The sequence below is a fragment of the Musca autumnalis genome, unplaced genomic scaffold (assembly GCF_047663935.1).
Source record: "Musca autumnalis isolate F117 unplaced genomic scaffold, ASM4766393v1 scaffold_5, whole genome shotgun sequence".
Lineage (NCBI taxonomy): Eukaryota > Metazoa > Arthropoda > Insecta > Diptera > Muscidae > Musca > Musca autumnalis.
In genome coordinates this window covers 105,194,115-105,213,773 of record NW_027412088.1, presented here as the reverse complement: position 1 = coordinate 105,213,773, position 19,659 = coordinate 105,194,115, and the positions used below count along the sequence as shown (strand labels likewise).

The 19,659-nt window shown below is 39.8% G+C and overlaps 2 protein-coding genes across 6 annotated transcripts in view; one reads left to right on the top strand and one right to left on the bottom strand.

Moving 5' to 3' along the window:
* The window catches only part of 5-HT1A (5-hydroxytryptamine (serotonin) receptor 1A), an 891,027-nt gene that overhangs the window by 826,777 nt on the left and 44,591 nt on the right, over positions 1-19,659 (top strand). The window lies entirely within an intron of this gene.
* Positions 11,722-15,635, bottom strand: LOC141404614 (uncharacterized). Its single transcript, XM_073988082.1, has 3 exons — positions 15,435-15,635; positions 15,164-15,375; positions 11,722-11,835 (listed from the first exon to the last, which is right to left on the bottom strand). The coding sequence occupies exons 1-3, from the start codon at positions 15,473-15,475 to the stop codon at positions 11,768-11,770; spliced, it is 321 nt and encodes a 106-aa protein (XP_073844183.1). The 5' UTR covers positions 15,476-15,635; the 3' UTR covers positions 11,722-11,767.

Here is a 19,659-nt window from a genome sequence, read left to right as displayed (position 1 = left end):
TAGGGGACGCTAGAGTGATTTCAACAAACGGAAGGACAGACAGACATGGCTAGATCGTCTTAGGGTTTTAGCCTGATCAAGAATATATATACTTTATATGGTCGCAAATAATTAGTTCGATGTGTTACAAACAGAAAAACAAGCTTAATATACCCTCTATACTATGGTGGAGGGTATAAATAAGCTCACGCACAAACCACTTTGAAAATAGTTTTTTATACTCTCCACCATAGTATGGAGGGTCCACGTTTTGGTATAGCCCCCATATAACGGTACCCCCCCGATTTACGGTATTTTGACGTTTTTTGCTACATTTTCAGACCGATTTAGCTATAATTTGACATTTAGGGTTCTTAAGTGTCAATGAACTTATATAACAAAAGTTGTGGACATAGGTCCACGTTTTGGTATAGCCCCCATATAACGATACCCCCGATTTACGGTATTTTGCCGTTTTTAGCTACATTTTCAGACCGATTTAGCTATAATTTGACATTTAGGGTTCTTAAGTGTCAATAAACTTATATAAAAAGATGTTGTGGACATAGGTCCACGTTTTGGTATAGCCCCCATATAACGGTACCCCCCGATTTACGGTATTTTGACGTTTTTAGCTACATTTTCAGACCGATTTAGCTCTAATTTGACATTTAGGGCTCTTAAGCGGCACTAAACTTATATAACAAAAGTTGTGGACATAGGTCCACGTTTTGGTATAGCCCCCATATAACGGTACCCCCCGATGTACGGTATTTTGACGTTTTTAGCTTCATTTTCAGCCCGATTTATCTATAATGTGACATTTAGGGTTACTAAGTTCAGTAAACTTATATAACAAAAGTTGTGGACATAGGTCCACGTTTCGGTATAGCCCCCATAAAACGGTACCCGCGATTTACGGTATTTTGACGTTTTTAGCTAAATTTTCAGACCGATTTAGCTATAAATTGACATTTAGGGTTCTTAAGTGTCAATAAACTTATATAACAAAACTAGTGGACATAGATCAATGTTTTGGAATAGCCCCCATATAATGTTACCGCCAGATTTCAGGTATTTTGACGATTTAAGTCGCATTTCTAGACTGAATTAGCTATAATTTGATATTTAGGGTTCTTAGTGACCAAAAAACTTATATTCGAAAAAATTATGAACATAGGTACATGTTTTGGTATAGCCCCATATAACGGTACCTCGGTATAACGGATTTCGATATCCCCATATAACGGATTTTCGGTATTTTGAGAATTTTACCTACAAGTTTTAACCGAATTATCTGTAATTTGAACATTTGACAGTTGAAATTCTTAGTGGTCACCACAACTCTCCACCAAAAATTGTCAAGAAAGGTCGATGTATTGATAAAGCTCCCATATAAAAGTACCTCCCGATTTTCAGTAATTTGATGATTTTAACTACAATATTAAACCGAACTAGCAGTAATTTGACATTTGAAGTTCTTAGTGGTCACAACACCTCTCCATACAAAATTGTCAACATAGGTCCATGTTCGGATATAGCTCCCATATAACGGTACCTCCCAATTTTCAGTAATTGGCAATTTTAGCTAATATTTTTAACCGAACTAACTGTAATTTGACATTTGATGGTTGTAGTGGTCACCACACATCTGCATCACCAATTTTCAACATAGCCCCAATATAACGATACTTCCCGATTTTCGGTATTATCAGGATTTTACTTAAAATGTTTAACCGAACATAGGTCCATGTTTTGGTATAGCCCCAAAACAAACCTCCCGATTTTCCGTACCTTCGCTTTATTTTTTGGATGAACTTTCTGTAATTTGAAATTTAAAAGCCAACAAAAATTGTTCATTTTTTAATTAATTTTTCGTTAGAAACGAGCTTAATGACCTAATGATGCGAGAGAAAAAGGGAAGCCGACGATACGAACCCACACAACCACCAGTATGTGACATGCATGTTTCGCCTTCGGTAAAGGCTCCTCAGACATATCGGCTGTGGGGCGGCTTCGATATCATCCAACTTTTTCTCTTTCAAACGCAATTTGTTTTTTACAACGCTGAATATTTGTTCAATCATTGTATGGCTTTCATGTTCATTTAAGTTCATATTTTCGTATATCCCACATACCTCCGAACTAGCTGTTAATGACATTTGAAGTTCCCACGTTATGTACCGATTTTCGGTATTTTGAGGATTCTAGCTACAATTTTTAACCAAATTAGGAGTTATTTAACATTAAAGGATCCCATCAAAAACTGTCAACATAGGTCCATGTTTTATTATAACCCCTATATAACGGTACCTCCCAATTTCTAGCCCACCAAAAATTGTCAACATACATAGTTAGATATAGGCACCATAAAAAAGGGCCTACCGAATGAAACATTTTATGTACATTATCTGACATTTTAACGTACCCACTTAAAGTTGGGGACAGGAATGAAAACTAATTATTCCATTTTAGTTCAGAATATTTTATGGTGGAGGGTATGAAAAGTTCGGCCCTACCGAACTTAACGCTTTTTTACTTGTTTAATAATGAATATTTTTCGCATACCTTGAAAAAGCAATACCGCTTACATCCGCAATAGTGTCTATGACACAGCTGCCAACTTTTGGGAGATGATAGATCTTTGTTAAACTCACAATTTTTCCTTTAAGGGATTCTAGCACTTGCAGTTTTCGGGAAAATCGGTGCTGGCCTAGGCGCCCAGTGGCGAAGCCGCCCCGTGTTACCATACAACTTATCAACCAAATATTTTGTCAAAAATGCACCGACCAATTAGATACTTTATCGATCTTAGCACATAGCCGCATAATCTTCAGAAGTCAATACGCCTCTGCTATCCGCTCTTGCAGTGACCTCTAATGATACCCTCTAACTTCACGATGACAGTAGAAGCGTTGCTTTATTAATATTTTTTCTTCAACACAGCTCCATCTAGTATGGGAAGCGGAGAATTCTGTAGGTCTTTCGATGAAAATTTTATAATTCAACCTACAAGAATAATTTAAAGGTTCTTATTTTACCATTTCGCTAAACAGAATTGTACAATATTTAGTACCTGTTGGTACTTTTAATACCCTCTTCGCACGAAATTCCTAAAAACGGTTCTTCCTTCAGCGATTGCATCTGGGCGTTAATCTATCTGTCAGTTACACACTTCTAACGCAGCTCTTTTATATGTATAAATTACCAGGTGCACGAAGACTTTTGTGAAACACTGTTAGCATAAATGTATGTTTGTATGAACGCCCAACAATTGTCAACTTTGTAACGCCATTGTACAGTTATTTCAACCAACCAACCAACCAAATCACAAAAGTGTCCGTTGTAATTAACTTCCTGCCACAAACGAATTCCAATTCTTGGAAATTTTCCAAAAAAACAAATTTACCGAAATGTTTTATAGGTTTCAACGTAATTAAAAAGTTCTCCATAAACTCGAAATATAGTTTTGACAATTCAATTTAACTAAATTTAAACGAACTAATCGTTTTGTACAAATCAGCTTTTGTTATAAAACTACAAATAAAGTTCTAATTGATTTGGATATAAATACAAAAATTTCCAAATTAAATTATTATTTAAATTAATTTGTTTAGTAAAAGTTTAGTCACAATGAACTATGAAAATATTCAAATTAGTTTTGCCACCACACCCTCAACTTTGTGGTATTCAAAATTTCAAAGTGTTTTCTTCTTAAAGGAGTAAATAATGTTGTGACACTATTGGTATTTTCCATAGATCCCATATCAGGAATATATTAAAATACTATTAAATACGTATGCATGCGGGTAAATTCGATTGTGTCTGTGTATTGTGTGTCTAAACAGCTTGTCAATATTTTGACATGTACAATATTGTAAGCACAATGTTATCGCCATTTATTTCGGGAAGGGGTGGAATAAAGATAACCTATTTCAAAAATATAAAAGTAATAAATTGACATCAAATAAGTGGACCTCGCTTATCATCCATGCAGCATCAGCTCGGAAACCGCCCATTCAAAAAATAAATTTATATTCAAGACTATGCAAATGATAATATTGTACGAAAATTTGTTGGCCATGTTCGAAATGTGTCATTTAAAAGGGGGTCATTGACAGCCAAAACGATAACGGTAGTATATGTGAAATATAGGGTGTACCAAAATACATGAAAACGAAAGATATTCATGAAGAAAATAGCATGTCAAAAAGAAAGTCATATTTCTTATCCTGAGCTCCCGTAATAAATTAATGAGCACAGTACTAACAGTATAGCGATATCGTGTTCAGTTTTTCAAAATATCTGTTTTCAGGATGTTTGTATCCAGAAAAAGATGTTCAATATTTACCTCCTGTAACGTGGTTTTCTCGTCGGCTGGGGTAAGTTCATTCGCGTCCAGGGTCTCCATAAGGGCCCACTTAACATTACGAAATGAACAGACTAGTATTCTCCTGGGGCTAAATCGGGGCTTTATTGATTAAGTACTAATTTACAATCTACTTGCGTTTAGATGCGATAAGAATGAATTCAATGAATTCAATGTTCAGCTGCAGATGATCGGGAAGACGATGGATTTGGCGTTCGGCTGTTGATGTTGTAACACGATGGGTTCGGCGTTCGGCTGTTGATGCTCGGAAACACGACGGGTTCGGGTATTAGTCTATGATGCGCTAATGGTTTCCAACTACGGAACAGCTGACCCGAAGGCCCTGTGGAACTGTAAGCATAAATATATGTTTGTATGAACGCCCAACAATTGTCAACTTTGTAATGTTATTGTACAGTTATTTCAACCAACCAACCAAATCACAAAAGTGTCCGTTGTAATTAACTTTCTGCCACAAACTAATTTCAATTCTTGGAATTTTTCCAAAAAAAAAAAAACAAATTTACCGAAATGTTTTGTAGGTTTCAACGTAATTGAAAAGTTCTCCATAAACTCGAAATATAGTTTTGACAATTCAATTTAACTAAATTTAAACGAACTAATCGTAATAAAACTACAAATAAAGTTCTAATTGATTTGGATATAAATAAAAATTTCCCAAATTAAATTATTACACTGTGCAACAAAATGGAGTTCAAAGTCTGGGGGGTGGAAAATTCCTTTTGGGGATGAAAGCTCTTGGTGAGTATATACAGAACCCAGAAGGACAGATCCGCCGTGAGTCGAACTTTTGAGATATGGCGTGATGAATATTTTGCTGGAGACCCTATAAGCCCTCAGATATTAGCGTTATATCTTTGTCCGCTGTTGTTTTAGCTTATTTTTGAGATCACATTTCTTCAGCCAAATCAAATGAGGATTATTTTCGTAGAGCATTTTGACCTTCTATCTCGCATCCTTCAATGTCGTTTTCGTCCTTTATTATAAAAGCCGCTATAAAAGTACCACAAGATGACGATTTTCAGCTTCGAAATGTTCTGCAAAAATGTCGGCCAGAAAATTTTAGGTACGGCTCTCATTGACCACAAATCGATTTTGTCGCGTTTTCGTGGTCATTTTGTGCATTTACCCTGTTTTTGTTCAGAAAAAGACTACATTTTGTTTTTTGTATATTCGTTACAGAACATACAAAAACACAAAACACAGTTTTTTCTGAGCAAACAGGGGTTAATGTAAAAAATTACTATGAAAACGCGACAAAATCGATTAGTTGTCAATGAGAGCCGCACCTAAAATTTTCTGAGCGACATTTTTGCAGAACATTTCGAAGCTGAAAAACGTCATCTTGTGGTACTTTTATAGCGGCTCTTAAAATAAAGGACGAAAAGGACATTGAAGGAAGCGAGATAGAAGGTCAAAATGCTCTACGAAAATAATCCTCATTTGATTTGGCTGAAGAAGTGTGATCTCAAAAATAAGCTAAAACAACAGCGGACAAAGATATAACGCTAATATATGAGGTCTTATAGGGTCTCCAGCTAAATATTCATCACGCCATATCTCAAATGTTCGACTCACGGCGGATCTGTCCTTCTGGGTTCTGTATATACTCACCAAGAGCTTTCATCCCCAAAAGGAATTTTCCACCCCCCAATATTTCGGTTCACAGTGTTATTTAAATTAATATGTTTAGAAAAAGTTTAGTCAGAATGAACTATGATGCTCGGAAACACGACGGGTTCGGGTATTAGTCTAGTGTTATGGTCTAAGGCCCAGTGGAACAGCTGACCCGAAGGCCCTGTCGAACTGCTGAGCCGAAGGCCCAGTGGAACTGCTGACCCGATTACCCAGTGGAACAACTGACCCGAATGCCCAGTGGAACAGCTGACCCGAAGGCCCTGTGGAACAGCTGACCCGAAGGCCCAGTGGAACAGCTGACCCGAAGACCCTGTGGGACTGCTGACCCGAAAGCCCAGTGGAACAGCTGACCCGACGTCCCTATGGAACAGCTGCCCAAAGTGGAAGTTGGCGGATTTAGAACAGTCTTTTGTTCCAACCCGTGTAGCTAACCCCCTGCAGTAGCAAGCTCGCCATTTTACACCATTTCTGAAATACTTCAGTGGTAAATGAGAATTACCCAGCAAAATTTGACGGAAGGAGTTCCGTGTGATGACGTGATTTGGTTCAAACGAAGTCGTGAAAGAGCCGATCTTTTCATTAGCATTTGAACCAATGCAGAGGAAGTCGTGAAAGATCCGATCTTTTCATCAGCATTTGAACCCATGCGAAGAAAGTCGTGAAAGGTCCGATCTTTTCATAAGCATTTGAACCCATTCCATCGATCCAATAGAGATGAATTTTGTGTTTTTATTTATACAGATTTTTCTAAATATATAAGATTAATTATTTACAATATGATTGATGTTGTCGGAGAGTCGAAATCACAACCAACGTTGTTAAAAGTCTCGTCGTAATGATAATGTCATAGATAAGGGTTGGTGAAAATGAGATGCCAAAACAGTGGTGGAAATTAGATGCCAAAGCATTGGTGAAAATGATATGTCAAAGCATTGGTGTAAATGACATGCTTTGAATCCAAAAATGAATAGCATCTTTTGGGGTCCACGCTCATATAAAATTCATCGATGAAGATGATAAAAAGATGACATGCCAGATCACTTGCACCCATGATTGACTGGCATCTTTGGCATCGAACATTTTGCAGGGTATTAGTCGTAAACACTGACGGCGATCGTTGTAAAGTTACACCGGAATGCACTTATCCTTTGCATCTCCGAATCAGATGGGTAGTAATGATGCAGTGTATGTTGCATATTGGATGGCTGGTCCCGTAAGGTAAGGGTAGTTGTTGTTGTATTATGTACGTGAACATTTCGTCACGTTACACTCCATTTTAGAATAACATCTAGGCAGCAATAAGCTAGAAGGATAATAAAACAGATAAAGCTGAATGTTTTACCAGTCGTTCTATTCAATACTGTGGGCGACGCTGTGATAAGCCAGCTATCACCATCTAGCTGGAAATATGCATACCCGAGTGATTACATTTTGAAATTATAGGAGAATAATTATCCTTTCGACCTGAAAATTCTATTATATATCAATCGGTGGACATTTTGCTGTTATTTCAAACGAGATGACTCACCACGCAGCAATTCGTTATTAATCTGGAAAGATAATACTTACTTGAGTGACACATGCAGAGAATTTGTCCCATAATCTGAACTATAAATAACTAGATTTTCACCGCCTACATATCTCTAACCCCCCGTTTACACATGCAAAAAATTTTAGTATAAAATATGGACTCGAGCTGAATAAACACAAAGAAAAATTTTGCAGTCCACCAATGAAAACGCAACAACAATAATAGGCATCAGAATGGCCTTGTTGATCAATGCGTAAAGCAAAAACAACAACATTCTCATTGTTTACCCTCGCTTATTGAAACATCATTCTTATGTTTGCATTATTTACAAAGCAAAGACGACACAAAAACAGTGGTGGATATGAATTTCTTTAGTTCGACTCAATTTGTAGGGTAATAAGCTTTGGGGCCATACAGCAAATTTCTAATTATGTTTACTTTGCTGGATGGGATTATTGAAATGTTTATCGATGCAGAGTCGGCGGCAAAATAAACTGATGAAGTTGTTTAGTGACAACTGAAACTATAGTCTTCCCTACCTCCACCCGCAATTAACCAATTTCATATCCACATTAAAACATTTTGTTTTTATTCAAATGTTTGAATACAAAAAAATATGAAATCGAGCTGATACAAACACAAAGATTTTTAATATCCAGTATTATTTTTGTCATTTTACAGCGGTAATGTGCCAAGTTATGTCGAAGAAGTTGTGATTTGTTGGTGGTGCCTTAAAAACGAAAACCACATCCGCAAAGGATTCGTAGTTTATGAGTTAAATTATAAAAAAACTGTACTGGTAACTGTACAATTTCTAAAGTAAAAATGATTGTTGATGGTATTGACAATGTTTTTAGGAAACAAGTGAAAAAGTATCCGACCCTCAGCCTGTGCGAGTTCAGACCTTCATCAACCAAATCTTCTTTTAAATTTTGGTGAGTTATCGAGAGTTCTCGTGCTCTCCAGATACTACATATGGTGCTATAGGGGTTTTACGCCTTTCGGGCTGTTTTCTCAAGAAGAATAGTCTTGCTCCCGACACAACTCTTACCGTCGTAATTGAGGCAGCGAATGCAAGCTGCTTCAACAAAGTGATTCGAGAGCAGGTCTTAAAGTGATCTTATCCGAAATTGTGTGTGGGAGGTGCCAGAAGAAGTGAACAAATATATTCCATATTCGATCTTGATCTATATCTGGTAGATCAAGATCGATCAAGAGTTATCGTGAGCACAATCCGAATATTTTCGAACCTTTGTGGGGGAGGTACCTGGAGGAGTGGACCAATTAGGCTTATCTTCGAACTTAAACTAAGTTTGGACAAAATATTACCAAGGCCAAATTTTTGACTGAATCGGCAGATCCGTTCGAGAGTTATCTTGCGCTCCAACCACTACACACGGTGTCATAGGGTTTTTTTTTTGCAATTTTATGGCTATTTTCTCAGGAGGTAGGGACTTGCCCCTGATAAAACTTGTACCATCGTATAGGGGGCAGTGAATACAATTTGGTACAACAAAAATTAAAGCGAATCGGGAGGTGGTCCTAAACCGAACGAAATTTAGTGTGGAACCTCATTTTAGTCTGGTAGAAATTTAACGATGTGCAAAGTATGGACCAAATCTGTTACTCCCTTCAAGAGTTATCGTGCGCACAAATGTTCCGAATTTATCGAACTTTTGTGGGGGAGGTACCGGAAGGAGGGGAGCGATACAACCCAAACTAAAACTAAGTTTTGACAAAATATGGACAAAAATGCCAAACTTTGGAATCGGTTGATCCGTTCGAGAGTTATCGTGCGCTCCAGCCAGACAGACAGCAGACGGACGGGCATTGCTAAATCAGCTCCAAATTGTCTGAAACGGATTTCGTTCAAACATTCTTGGGGTCTAAAACCTTTATTTCGAAGAGGCACATTTTGCCCATATGAAAGTATATACATATACCCTCGTTAGCATAAATGCTGAGGGTATAAAAAAAGTGTTCTTATTTGTTTTCTGACTTCCCTACAAATATAGTCTTTGAAAATGACTTTTTCTGGTATTTTGCATATCATTACTATTATATCATGTTGAGTTTTACTAATGTGAGTCTTGATCTGTTTCTAAATGCAGGGGAAAGTCTCTAGTTTACGACTGAAAAAATTCCAGTTTGTTCACTCACAACTCGAAATGCAAAATTACAGCCAAATCGGATGAAAAATTTTGCAAATATAGATCCAAATATCGAAAATCGAACGGTACCTTTATATGGGGGCTATATCTAAACGTAGACCTATGTTGAACAATTTTTGCAAGGAGATGATTTGTTCACTCAGAATTCAAAATACATAAATACAACCAAATTGGTTGGATAATACCGAAAATCGGGCGGTACCTACATATGGGGGCCAACCTAAACGTGATTCTATACTGAACGTTTTTTGCAGGGAGGTATTTTATTCTCTCAGACCTAAAATCCAAAATATCAGTCAAATCGGTTGGAAAATTTAGCTGAATTCGTCAAAATACCGAAAATCGGGTGGAACTTTTATATGGGGGCTATACCCAAATGTCGACCAACATCCACTGAATTTTTTTCTATCTTCTTGCTTTGTTATAAAAATCTGTTTGAAATTTCGAAGCGGTAGTTCGATTATAACTATTTTTGGCAGTCCTTTCCATACAAGTGGAACCACTGTGCACAGCCGAGAAAATTTCCTTGGCAGTAATCTTCTTATAAAAGACACAGTAGATCCTACCACGCGTTTTTATAGAAGTCTGCGAAGTCCTCGTATAAGGACAAAGAATACTTTTATAATACACTCCAAGGACTTATTATAGAATATCCCAAGAACTTCTTAAAAGTCAACAGGATCATCTTATAGAAAACACAAAATTGTCCTATAGAAACCTCCACGTTTTTCTCTTGAGGAGATTATATAAAGCATCTTGTCGTAGTCAAAAACGGGGTCTACTTATAGATAGCAAAACTCAAAAACTTCTTATGAAAGATCAACAGGATCTAATAAAAAACCTCACGGAAAATCCACAGATAACTCATATAGAAAGTACATGGTTTCTTTTTTAAGTTCACAAGATCTGCTGTGGAAGCTGGTACTTCAAAAACCTTCAAATTAGTCACAATTCAACTGATTCAATAGCCACTTTCTCTAACGGATTTTAAGTTATTGACCTGTCTGTGAGATTTCCTAGCAAACATATATGGTAAGCAATTTAATCTTAATCATCTTATGAATGGTAAACTTTTTTTTTGCCACTATATAAAACCTCTGCCGAGCTAACGTTGTTTGTACACATAAATACTCGTATATTATCCATAAATATTTTTTGGAACACCCTTTATAGCATGCATAATACTATTAAAAGTATTGAGATTCCTTTTTCGTTTTTTAAACATTCTATTGACAGTGTTATCTGTTTCCTGTTTTGATGTTTGGCAAGGCTGGAATAAACTTTTGTATTCTTACGTTTCCTTCGGATGGATGGTATGAGGTTGAGGTTTTGCAAATCTCTAAAATATAGATACGCTATTATATGCTGTCACTGTGCTACAACAATAGCAGCCATGACAACAGCGGCAACAACAACAAAAATAATTGTAATAATGCCAGTTGAAGAAATATTCTGCAATCCGCATTTCTTTTCTCGAGCTATGAATTTTTTCTATTCGCAATACAATGTCAGTTTTTAACATGCTTTTCATTTGGCACAGGACAGACACACACAAACACTCTCTCGCAATGACAATAGATGTATTTCAATTTGTTGTTGTTGCTGTTTTCTTTTTTATTTTATACATCTCTTCTGTTCAGTTTTGTAGTTATATTTTTTTCTATAAAAAATAGAATAGAAATGCAGGGAAGTTCCATTTCGAACAATAAGAATTGTTGACAACGGATATTCCCATTGAACGAGATGCTCAGTCAGCCAGGGAGAATGATTGTAAATACGTTTACAACGAATCATACGATTCATAATCATCTTTGACCAACTTTTCTTCATACATCACTCTAATGGATAACCTAAAAGTGCGTGAATAAAGAAAAATAATTCTTTTCTCGCTCAACTTTGCTTAGAACTTTTGAGAAAAGAAAATAAAACTTGGATTTTTAATGATGATTTGGTTTGAAAGAGGAAATAAAACTGCATACGATATCCTTTATAAACTGAAAGTGTAGGTTAGGGTTAGGTTAGGTTTGGGGATGTGTAGTCAATATATATGTATATTGACTACGCCACTCGGAGACCTTTCGGTCCATTGTGATCATCCATAAAGAAAAAAGGAGGTTCAGAATTACCTGAAAAGAGAAGAGAAAAGAGAGAAGAATAAAGAAAAAAAGGGGGGTGTGGTTTGGAGAATAATAATAAAAGAATTAATTATAAGAAATAATGAAGATGTAATAAAGACAGAGAGGGTGGTTTTTGGCGATGGTGGAAAAAACTGTCAGAGAAGTAGTTACGCTTATGGGTCGCGCCGTCCCAGCCACATCAGATTTTTAATGATGTTGTTTATGATTGTTGGTTCCATGTTTGAGTAGAAGGTTAAGCTTGGAGGAAAGCGTACTCCTGTTAGTCTATACCGCTTTTGAGTTAACATCGGGCAACGACATAGAATATGCTCGATCGTCTCCGTTTCCTCCTCATCTTCACAGAGCCTGCAATAGTCCACTCCATCATCCTGCCATTTGCCGATAAAAGCTCGGATGTAGCAATGGCCGGTAATGACTCCCGTCAATACCCTGATTTCTGATTTACTCAGACTTAAAAGCGAAGTTGTTCTCTTTGTTGAAAGATTCGGCCAAATGGCCCTTGACACGTTGCACCTTGGTTCATTATGCCATAGTTCCTTGGCCTGTTCTTCAAAGAACGTCTCCACCTTCCGAAAAACGTGACATATGGGTGGTTTAATAGAAACAGTGATAGCTTGACTTGTTGATTGAGATCCGTGTCTTGCCAATTCATCTGCCTTCTCGTTTCCCACAATGTCACAGTGACCCGGTACCCAGCAGAGTCGGACAGCGTTAGTTAGGTTCGCCAAAGCAGTTCTACACTCAAGAACGGCCTCAGACTTGATATTGGGGGATTTGATGGCTTTAAGAGCCGGCTGACTATCAACGAAGATAGTCACCGGTTCAAAGATTTCAGCATCCAGACTTTTTATCAACTCTGCGGCCATTTTGATCGCAAAGATTTCTGCTTGGAAAACGCTACAGTCGCTGTTCAACCTATAGGAGTACTCGAGGCAAAGCTTTTCGCAGTAGACGCCAGCTCCGGTACCTTCTTCCATCTTGGAACCGTCTGTATAGAAAGCCAGACCGTCCAGAGGAGGGTTACCACGGGTCCAGTCATCTCTACTAGGGATAACGACCTCAAAATCATCAAATCTATGGATTGGTGATAAGTAGTCGCTGAATTTCCCCTGCTGATTTAAGCCAAGGTTTGGCCCTAGCTCTCGAAGAATGCATGCATGACCATAGGTGCTGTCACGCCAACGATTCAATTCATGTAGCCTTAAAGCACTACGTGCTGCTTGACCCTTGATGCTAATTCTCGTGGGCAAGAGGTTTAGCATCGCGTTCAGAGCTGCTTGTGGTGTACTTCTAAAAGCTCCAGTTATCAGGATCGAGGCTGCCCTTTGCACCTTGTCTATGCTGCCCGAGTTCGACTTGTGTCGAAGCGCATGCCACCAGACAAGACATCCGTAGGATAGGATGGGTCTCACCACAGTATTATACAACCAGTGTATAATAGCTGGATTTAGACCCCAACTTTTCCCAATCGAATTCTTACATGAATAGAGTGCGATCATACCTCTCTTCGTCCGTTCCTCGACGTTCCTTTTCCATCTCAGTTGAGAATCCAGGATTGTACCTAGGTATTTGGCCTCAGGAGATAGATGCAACTGCACTCCATCCAATGTTGGTGGTATGAAGTCGCCAAGCTTACGCTTTCTGGTGAACAATACCAGTTCTGTTTTCGTTGGATTTACACCAAGGCCATTTGTGGTGGCCCAACGAGACAGCTTTGATAAGGCTCCTTGCATAAGCTCCGAAATAGTGGACAAGAATTTGCCAGTTATTAGTAAAACTACATCATCCGCGTATGCGACAACCTTGATGCCCTGATTGTCGAATTCCGCCAAAATATTGTTTATCACAAGTAGCCACAGCAGCGGTGAGAGTACACCTCCCTGGGGAGTACCTCGTGTTACTGTCTTCCTTGTTGTCAACTCCCCGATACTGGAATTTATGATCCTGCTCTCCAGCATTCTCTTTATCCAGCAGATCAGGGTTTCCGGGGTGTTGACCGATCTAAGCGAGAGATGAATGGGTTCAAGTTTTACGTTGTTAAAGGCTCCTTCTATATCCAGGAAAGCCGCCAAGGTAAAGTTTGAGTTCTCCATATTTCTCTCAATGAAACCCACGACCTCATGAAGAGCAGTTTCGACAGATTTACCTTTCATGTAGGCATGCTGCGAGTCGCTCAGCGAGGCAGTGTCTACAAAGCTCCTAATCTCCAGATCGATCAGTCGTTCGAGTGTCTTGAGGAGAAAGGAGGATAGACTAATAGGTCTGTAGTCTTTCGGTGCAGAGTGACTGACTTTCCCCGCTTTGGGGATGTAAGTTACCTTTACCTCTTTCCACAGATCTGGTACGCAGGAAAGAAACAAACAGGCCCTAAAGATCTCCTCCAGAATTTGGTATATCTGCGGTGCAGCAAATTGAAGCATCGCAGGAATTACCCCATCTGGACCAGGTGACTTATAGGGTTTGAATGTACTTACTGCCCACTTTATTTTGTTTCTGCTTACAACCTTATCGATGAGGCTCTCGTCCACTGACTCTTGGACTTGGAAGTTGTCACATTCAATGTGAAGGTTACTGGCATCCGTGCAGTCAGGGAAGTGGGTCTCAGCTAGAAGGTTTAGAGTCTCAAGACCTGAGTCTGTCCACGTGCCGTCCGGTTTTTTGACACTACCGATGGATTTGGGGTCCTTCGAGAGTATCTTACGGAATCTGGCAGCGTCGTTTACCCCTTCTACAGACTCACAGAAACAAACCCATGACTTCTTTTTGGCGCGCTTGATTTCACTCTTGTATTTGGTGAAACTCGCTTTATACGATTCCCAGTCACTGTCAAGTTTCGTCGAGTGCGCCTTGTTGTACAACTTTTTGGTGTTTTTCCGTAGTTCGCCAAGATCCTTGTTCCACCACACCGGTTGGGATTTCTTCCCAGGATAAGTTAATGGACAGGCATCCTTATGGCAGCGAAGAAGGATTTCTGTTAGGTTGGACACCTTACTGTTAAGCTCAGCAACTGTTTCTATCCTTCCGGGAAGTGTCAGTTGATGGTTCGTCAGATCAGTGAACCTTCCCCAGTCCGTCCTTCTCGGGTTCCTATAAGGATTTTGGCGGACTCCGTCGAAAGAGATTTCAAAGTATATCCTCATATGATCCGAAAAGGAGCATTTGTTGGATACCCTCCAGTTCCTGACGACAGAATCATCTAAATTAGACAGGGTTAGATCAATGACCTCCTCCCTGCCTCTAATTTTAAAGGTGGGATCGTTTCCTATATTACATATTCTTAGATTGTAAGATAATATAAAATTGAAAATCGACTCACCTCTAGTGTTTGTGTCTTTGCTGCCCCAGTGAAAATGGTGGGCGTTGGCGTCACATCCAAGGATAACGTTACAAACGCCCAGGTTCTCCTTCAGCAGCCTGTGTACCCCCTGATTTGGTGGATCAGGGTCCTCATACGGCATGTAGATTGAGGACAGGAGAGTGGCCTTCTCCCTGCCGTTCTCCAGTCGCACCGTGCACATGTCTCCATTACTGTAATTAGATAGAAAGATTAGATTGAGGTTCTTCCTACCTACCACACAGGTCCTCACCTTGTCCCCTTCGGACGATGCAAAGACCTCGAAGTTGGCATTGTTCAGTCCAGAGACCTTATTTTTATATATATAAGGTTCCTGGACTAGAACAATGTCTACCTCTGAGTTCGTGAGGGACAGGAGTAGTTCGGCGGCAGCTGCTTTACAATGATGCAGATTAATCTGCAAAATGCGTAGCACCTGCCGCCTGCCTACTCCTACTGACTTCCGCGAGGTGGACTCAGTCGGAACCGAACCCATCCTGAACCGAAGTTCAGTTTTCCCTCACGAATCTTAAGGTACTCCTCTCCTGAGGAGTCTACCGCCATCTTAATGTCCATCCCTCCATTCTCCTTACAAGGGGTGAGACTCATTACAGTCCAGTCCTTAGTAAGGAGACCGGGGTTCTGGAGCTCCAGCATCCTCAGCAGAAGTTCCTTATCCACGGTAGGTGGGGGAACCCATGCTGGGAATACCTTCCTGGACGGAATCTCCGTTATAGACACCGCAGCAATTTTTGCCCCTTCCCAAAGTTCATCAAAGCCATTAACTGTCTTCTTAAGGTACTCTTGCGAGCTCCTGTTGAGACATTTAATGACTTTAACTCCCTTGTGAAGGAAGGCGCCACCAAACTGACGGTCACCCTGGTTCGCCTCAGTGGACACAATGGCTAAACGAAGCCGAGTCTCGAAGAGCAACCAGTGACTTTCGCTGATTTTCCCGAAGGGGTCAGCTCGGTCGATGATTGCTACTAGGAGCTCGTCATCGTTTGCCACCGTGGCCGTTTTGGCGTAGGGTTTCCTACGTCCTCGCTCACGTGCCTTGGTAACAGCTTTTCCTGAGGAGGTGGACGCCTTCTCAGTACTGGTGCTGCTTCCCTTGGCTTTGTGAGCAAGGACACCAGCGTAGGAGTTCGCCGTGTTGACCGTCTGAGAGATCATCGTCTTCTTTGGCGAAGGCTGAGGGCCTTCTGAAGAGCGAACTCGCTTCACAGTCTTTGACTGCGAGGACTTGTTCGTCTTCTCCGAAGTCGATGGTGTCCCAGTCGATCCACCCGTCGTTACTCCCGAGTGGCTTGCGCAGGTCTTCTGTTCGTCCGCTTTACCCTCATTAGTTGGGGTAGGAGCCGGATTCGGGACAGTCACCTTCTCCAGTTGACTACTCTTACGAGAATCATTTGGAGTCGGATTATGCCCCTTATCCTTTTCCAGTCCCTTCTGGCTCGGGTTCGGCTTCGGAGCAGCTTTAGGTTCCACCTTGCTGTCAGAAGCAGCAGGCTTCACCTCCACCTTTTTGCTTGTCGCCGCAGTCTCTACTGAGTCTTTGGCTGAAGCTGAAGCAGGGTTCGGGAGAAAGATTTTGTCCACCAGGAGCTCGCATCTGGGTGCATTTGGATAAATTCTTTCGAATTTCCGCATGTACTTCAGCTTGCTCTTGATGAACATGATCTCTCTCCTAGTATGCGAGCTCGCGTCCCTTCCCACGAACTTGCGCAGATACGAAGCTGCACGCTTGTAGTGCCTCGTATCTGAAGCCTCTTTGGCGGAAATTGCGTCTGCGTCGGTGTCCGTCGATGAGGTTTCCTTGGATTCCCCAACGCAGGCCGGAGACTCAGAGTCAGTGGCAATTGTTGGAGCTTCCGTTGATTCCCCCTCGATGGTCATCGACTTAGAGTCAGTGGCTGCTGATGGATCATCTCTAGGTTCTCCATCAACATCCATTGACTCCGTGGCAATCTGCCTTCGAAGCTTAGTATCGGCTGGTGCCGATACAGGACCAGACTGGTTGCGACTAGTCTGTGGTTGCGAACCAAGGTTCACAACCTCTTCGACCACATCACCGTCAGTGGACATGTCGTCATCAGACCTTCTTGTTGACTCAGCTGGGATCACCGTAATGTCCAGTTCGTCATCAGTGAGGGTGAGATTGTTGAGCATGTCCTCTGGTGGTACGGTCGGAACAAGTCTCTCCAGTTGGTCGAGGAGTTCCCTACTCTGTCTCTCCAGACTGTCCCCAATCACTTTGAGATGTAGGTCGTCCCCGCCCAAAACTTCGGTCCTGTCAGCCGTGGACTGATTAACACCAGTTTTGGCTAAAGCATTATCCTTTTGAAAAACCGGTCCGTCAACAATAATTCGGGTTGTATATACTGCACTTGTAGCAGTCACGGCTGTAGGTGCCAAGGCATCCACACCTGAGACAGCCGGATCACAATCGCTTGATCTCGACGGTACGTGGCTTGTGATCTCACCAACGCTTACCGCCGGTACTGGGTTATTAACTCCCTGCACCGTAACTTTACTCCTTTTACGTCTTTTACCCATCTTAGTTGAACTGAAAGTGTAAGACCAACATTTTTAAGGGATCTACAGAAACGGATATGTTTTCCCTTTGAAAGAAGGACCTTTACCTTTGATAAGGCAACTAAAAGTATCTGCTAAAGTGATCTGGCAGTGAACAGACTAAGTTGAGGGTATTAACGAGCGATATGTCCAGCGGACTTGGGCAGACAATATAAGATGTAGACTACAGCTATGAGAAGTGAACAATTTTTTCTAACTTGAAACTGCCAACAAAAACAAACATCATCAATTCAAAACAAAAAAAAGAACAAACAACATCAGTTTCGAAGTAGAAAAGAAGCCAATAATACTGGCAAGCCGATGGGCAACTCCATATAAGAAGCAAATTATTTTTGGTGGCTCCGAAGCATGGGTACTTGGAAATTAAACGATATTCCTTAAAAACTCCAGGTTTATGGACTGAGAGTCCTTAAAAAATTCTTAAAAATCTCTACGTTTAGTGGCATGACGGTAATTAAAAATATTCTTTAAAAATGCCACGTTTTGTGGCCTAAGAGTCCTTCAAAAAATATTCTTTAAAAACTCCACGTTTTGTGGCCTGAGAGTCTTTTAAAATATTCTTTGAAAATTCCACATTATGTGGCCTAAAAGTCCTTCAAAAATATTCTTTAAAAACTACACGATTTGTGGCCTAAGAGTCCTTCAAAAAAATATTTTTGAGACCTAATGTTCGTTAAAACTACTCTTTAAATACTCCGCGTTTTCTGACCAGAGACTTCTTAAAAAACTCTACGTTTTGTGTCCTCGTGTTCCATCGTAAAATATTATTCTACATCTCCACGTTTTGTGTCCTCAGGTTCCTTCGTAAAATATTATTCTACATCTCCATGCTTGTGGCTTGAGGAACCTTTAAAAAATAATCTTTAAAAATTCCATATTTTAAGGCCTGAGTATCCTTTAAAATTTCCACGTTTGTGGCCTGAAAGACCTTTAAAAAATATTCTTTAAAAATTCAACGTTGGCCTGAATAAAATATTCTTCAAAAATTTGTCTTCAAAAATTCAGCGTTTTGTGGCCCGAGAGACCATTAAAAATACTCTTTAAAAATTCCAGGTTTTGTGGCCTGAGGGACCTTTTAAAAATGTTCACTAAAAATTCAACGTTTTGTAGCCTGAGGGACCTTTAAAAAATATTCTTTAAGATTCCACGCTTTGTGGCTTGAGGACCTGAAAAAAATATTCTTTACAAATTCCACGCTTTGTCGCTTGAGGGACCTTTCAAAACTATTCTTTAAAAAGTTCCACGTTTTGTGACCTTAAAAATGTTATTTAAAAACTCCAAGGAACTTCTCAAAATATTCTTTAAAAACTTCACCAATTGTGGCCTCAGAGCCCTTAAAATATGCCTAAAAAATATTCGTTTTCTTGCCGAAGGATCTTTCAAAAATATTGTTTTAAAACTAAAAGTTTTTGTGGCCTAAGGACCCTTCACAAATATTGTTTAAAAACTAAAGGTTTTGTGGCCTGAGGATCCTCCAAAAATATTGTTTAAAAACTATAGGTTTTGTGGCCTGAGGATAAAAATGCAAAGTTTTGTAACCTCAGGACCCTTAAAAATATTGTTAGAAAACTCCACGTTTTGTGTCCTCAGCGCCCCTTAAAAACTTTTTTTAAAAACTTAACGTTTTTGGACTGAGGGTCCTATAAAAAAACACCATTTAAAAACTCCGCGTTTTGTGGCCTGAGGATCCTTCCAAAATGTTCTTTAAAAACCTCAAGTTTTGTGGTCTCAGAGCCCTTAAAGTCATTTTTTTTAAAAACTCAAAGTTTTTTGGGCTTAGGATCCTTAAAAAATACATCCTTTAAACACTCCACGTTTATTGACCTCAGAGCGCCTAAAAAATTTTTTTGAGAACTCAAAGTTTATTCGGCTGAAATTCC

Excerpts from the sequence above, each read along its gene's own strand:
- LOC141404614 (XM_073988082.1), bottom strand. The coding sequence starts at position 15,475 with ATGCCAACTTCGAGGTCTTTGCATCGTCCGAAGGGGACAAG. Across the intron at positions 15,376-15,434 it reads CATCGTCCGAAGGGGACAAG|TAATGGAGACATGTGCACGG; the intron begins GTGAGGACCTGT and ends ATCTAATTACAG. Across the intron at positions 11,836-15,163 it reads CAAAGACACAAACACTAGAG|GTAATTCTGAACCTCCTTTT; the intron begins GTGAGTCGATTT and ends TTCTCTTTTCAG.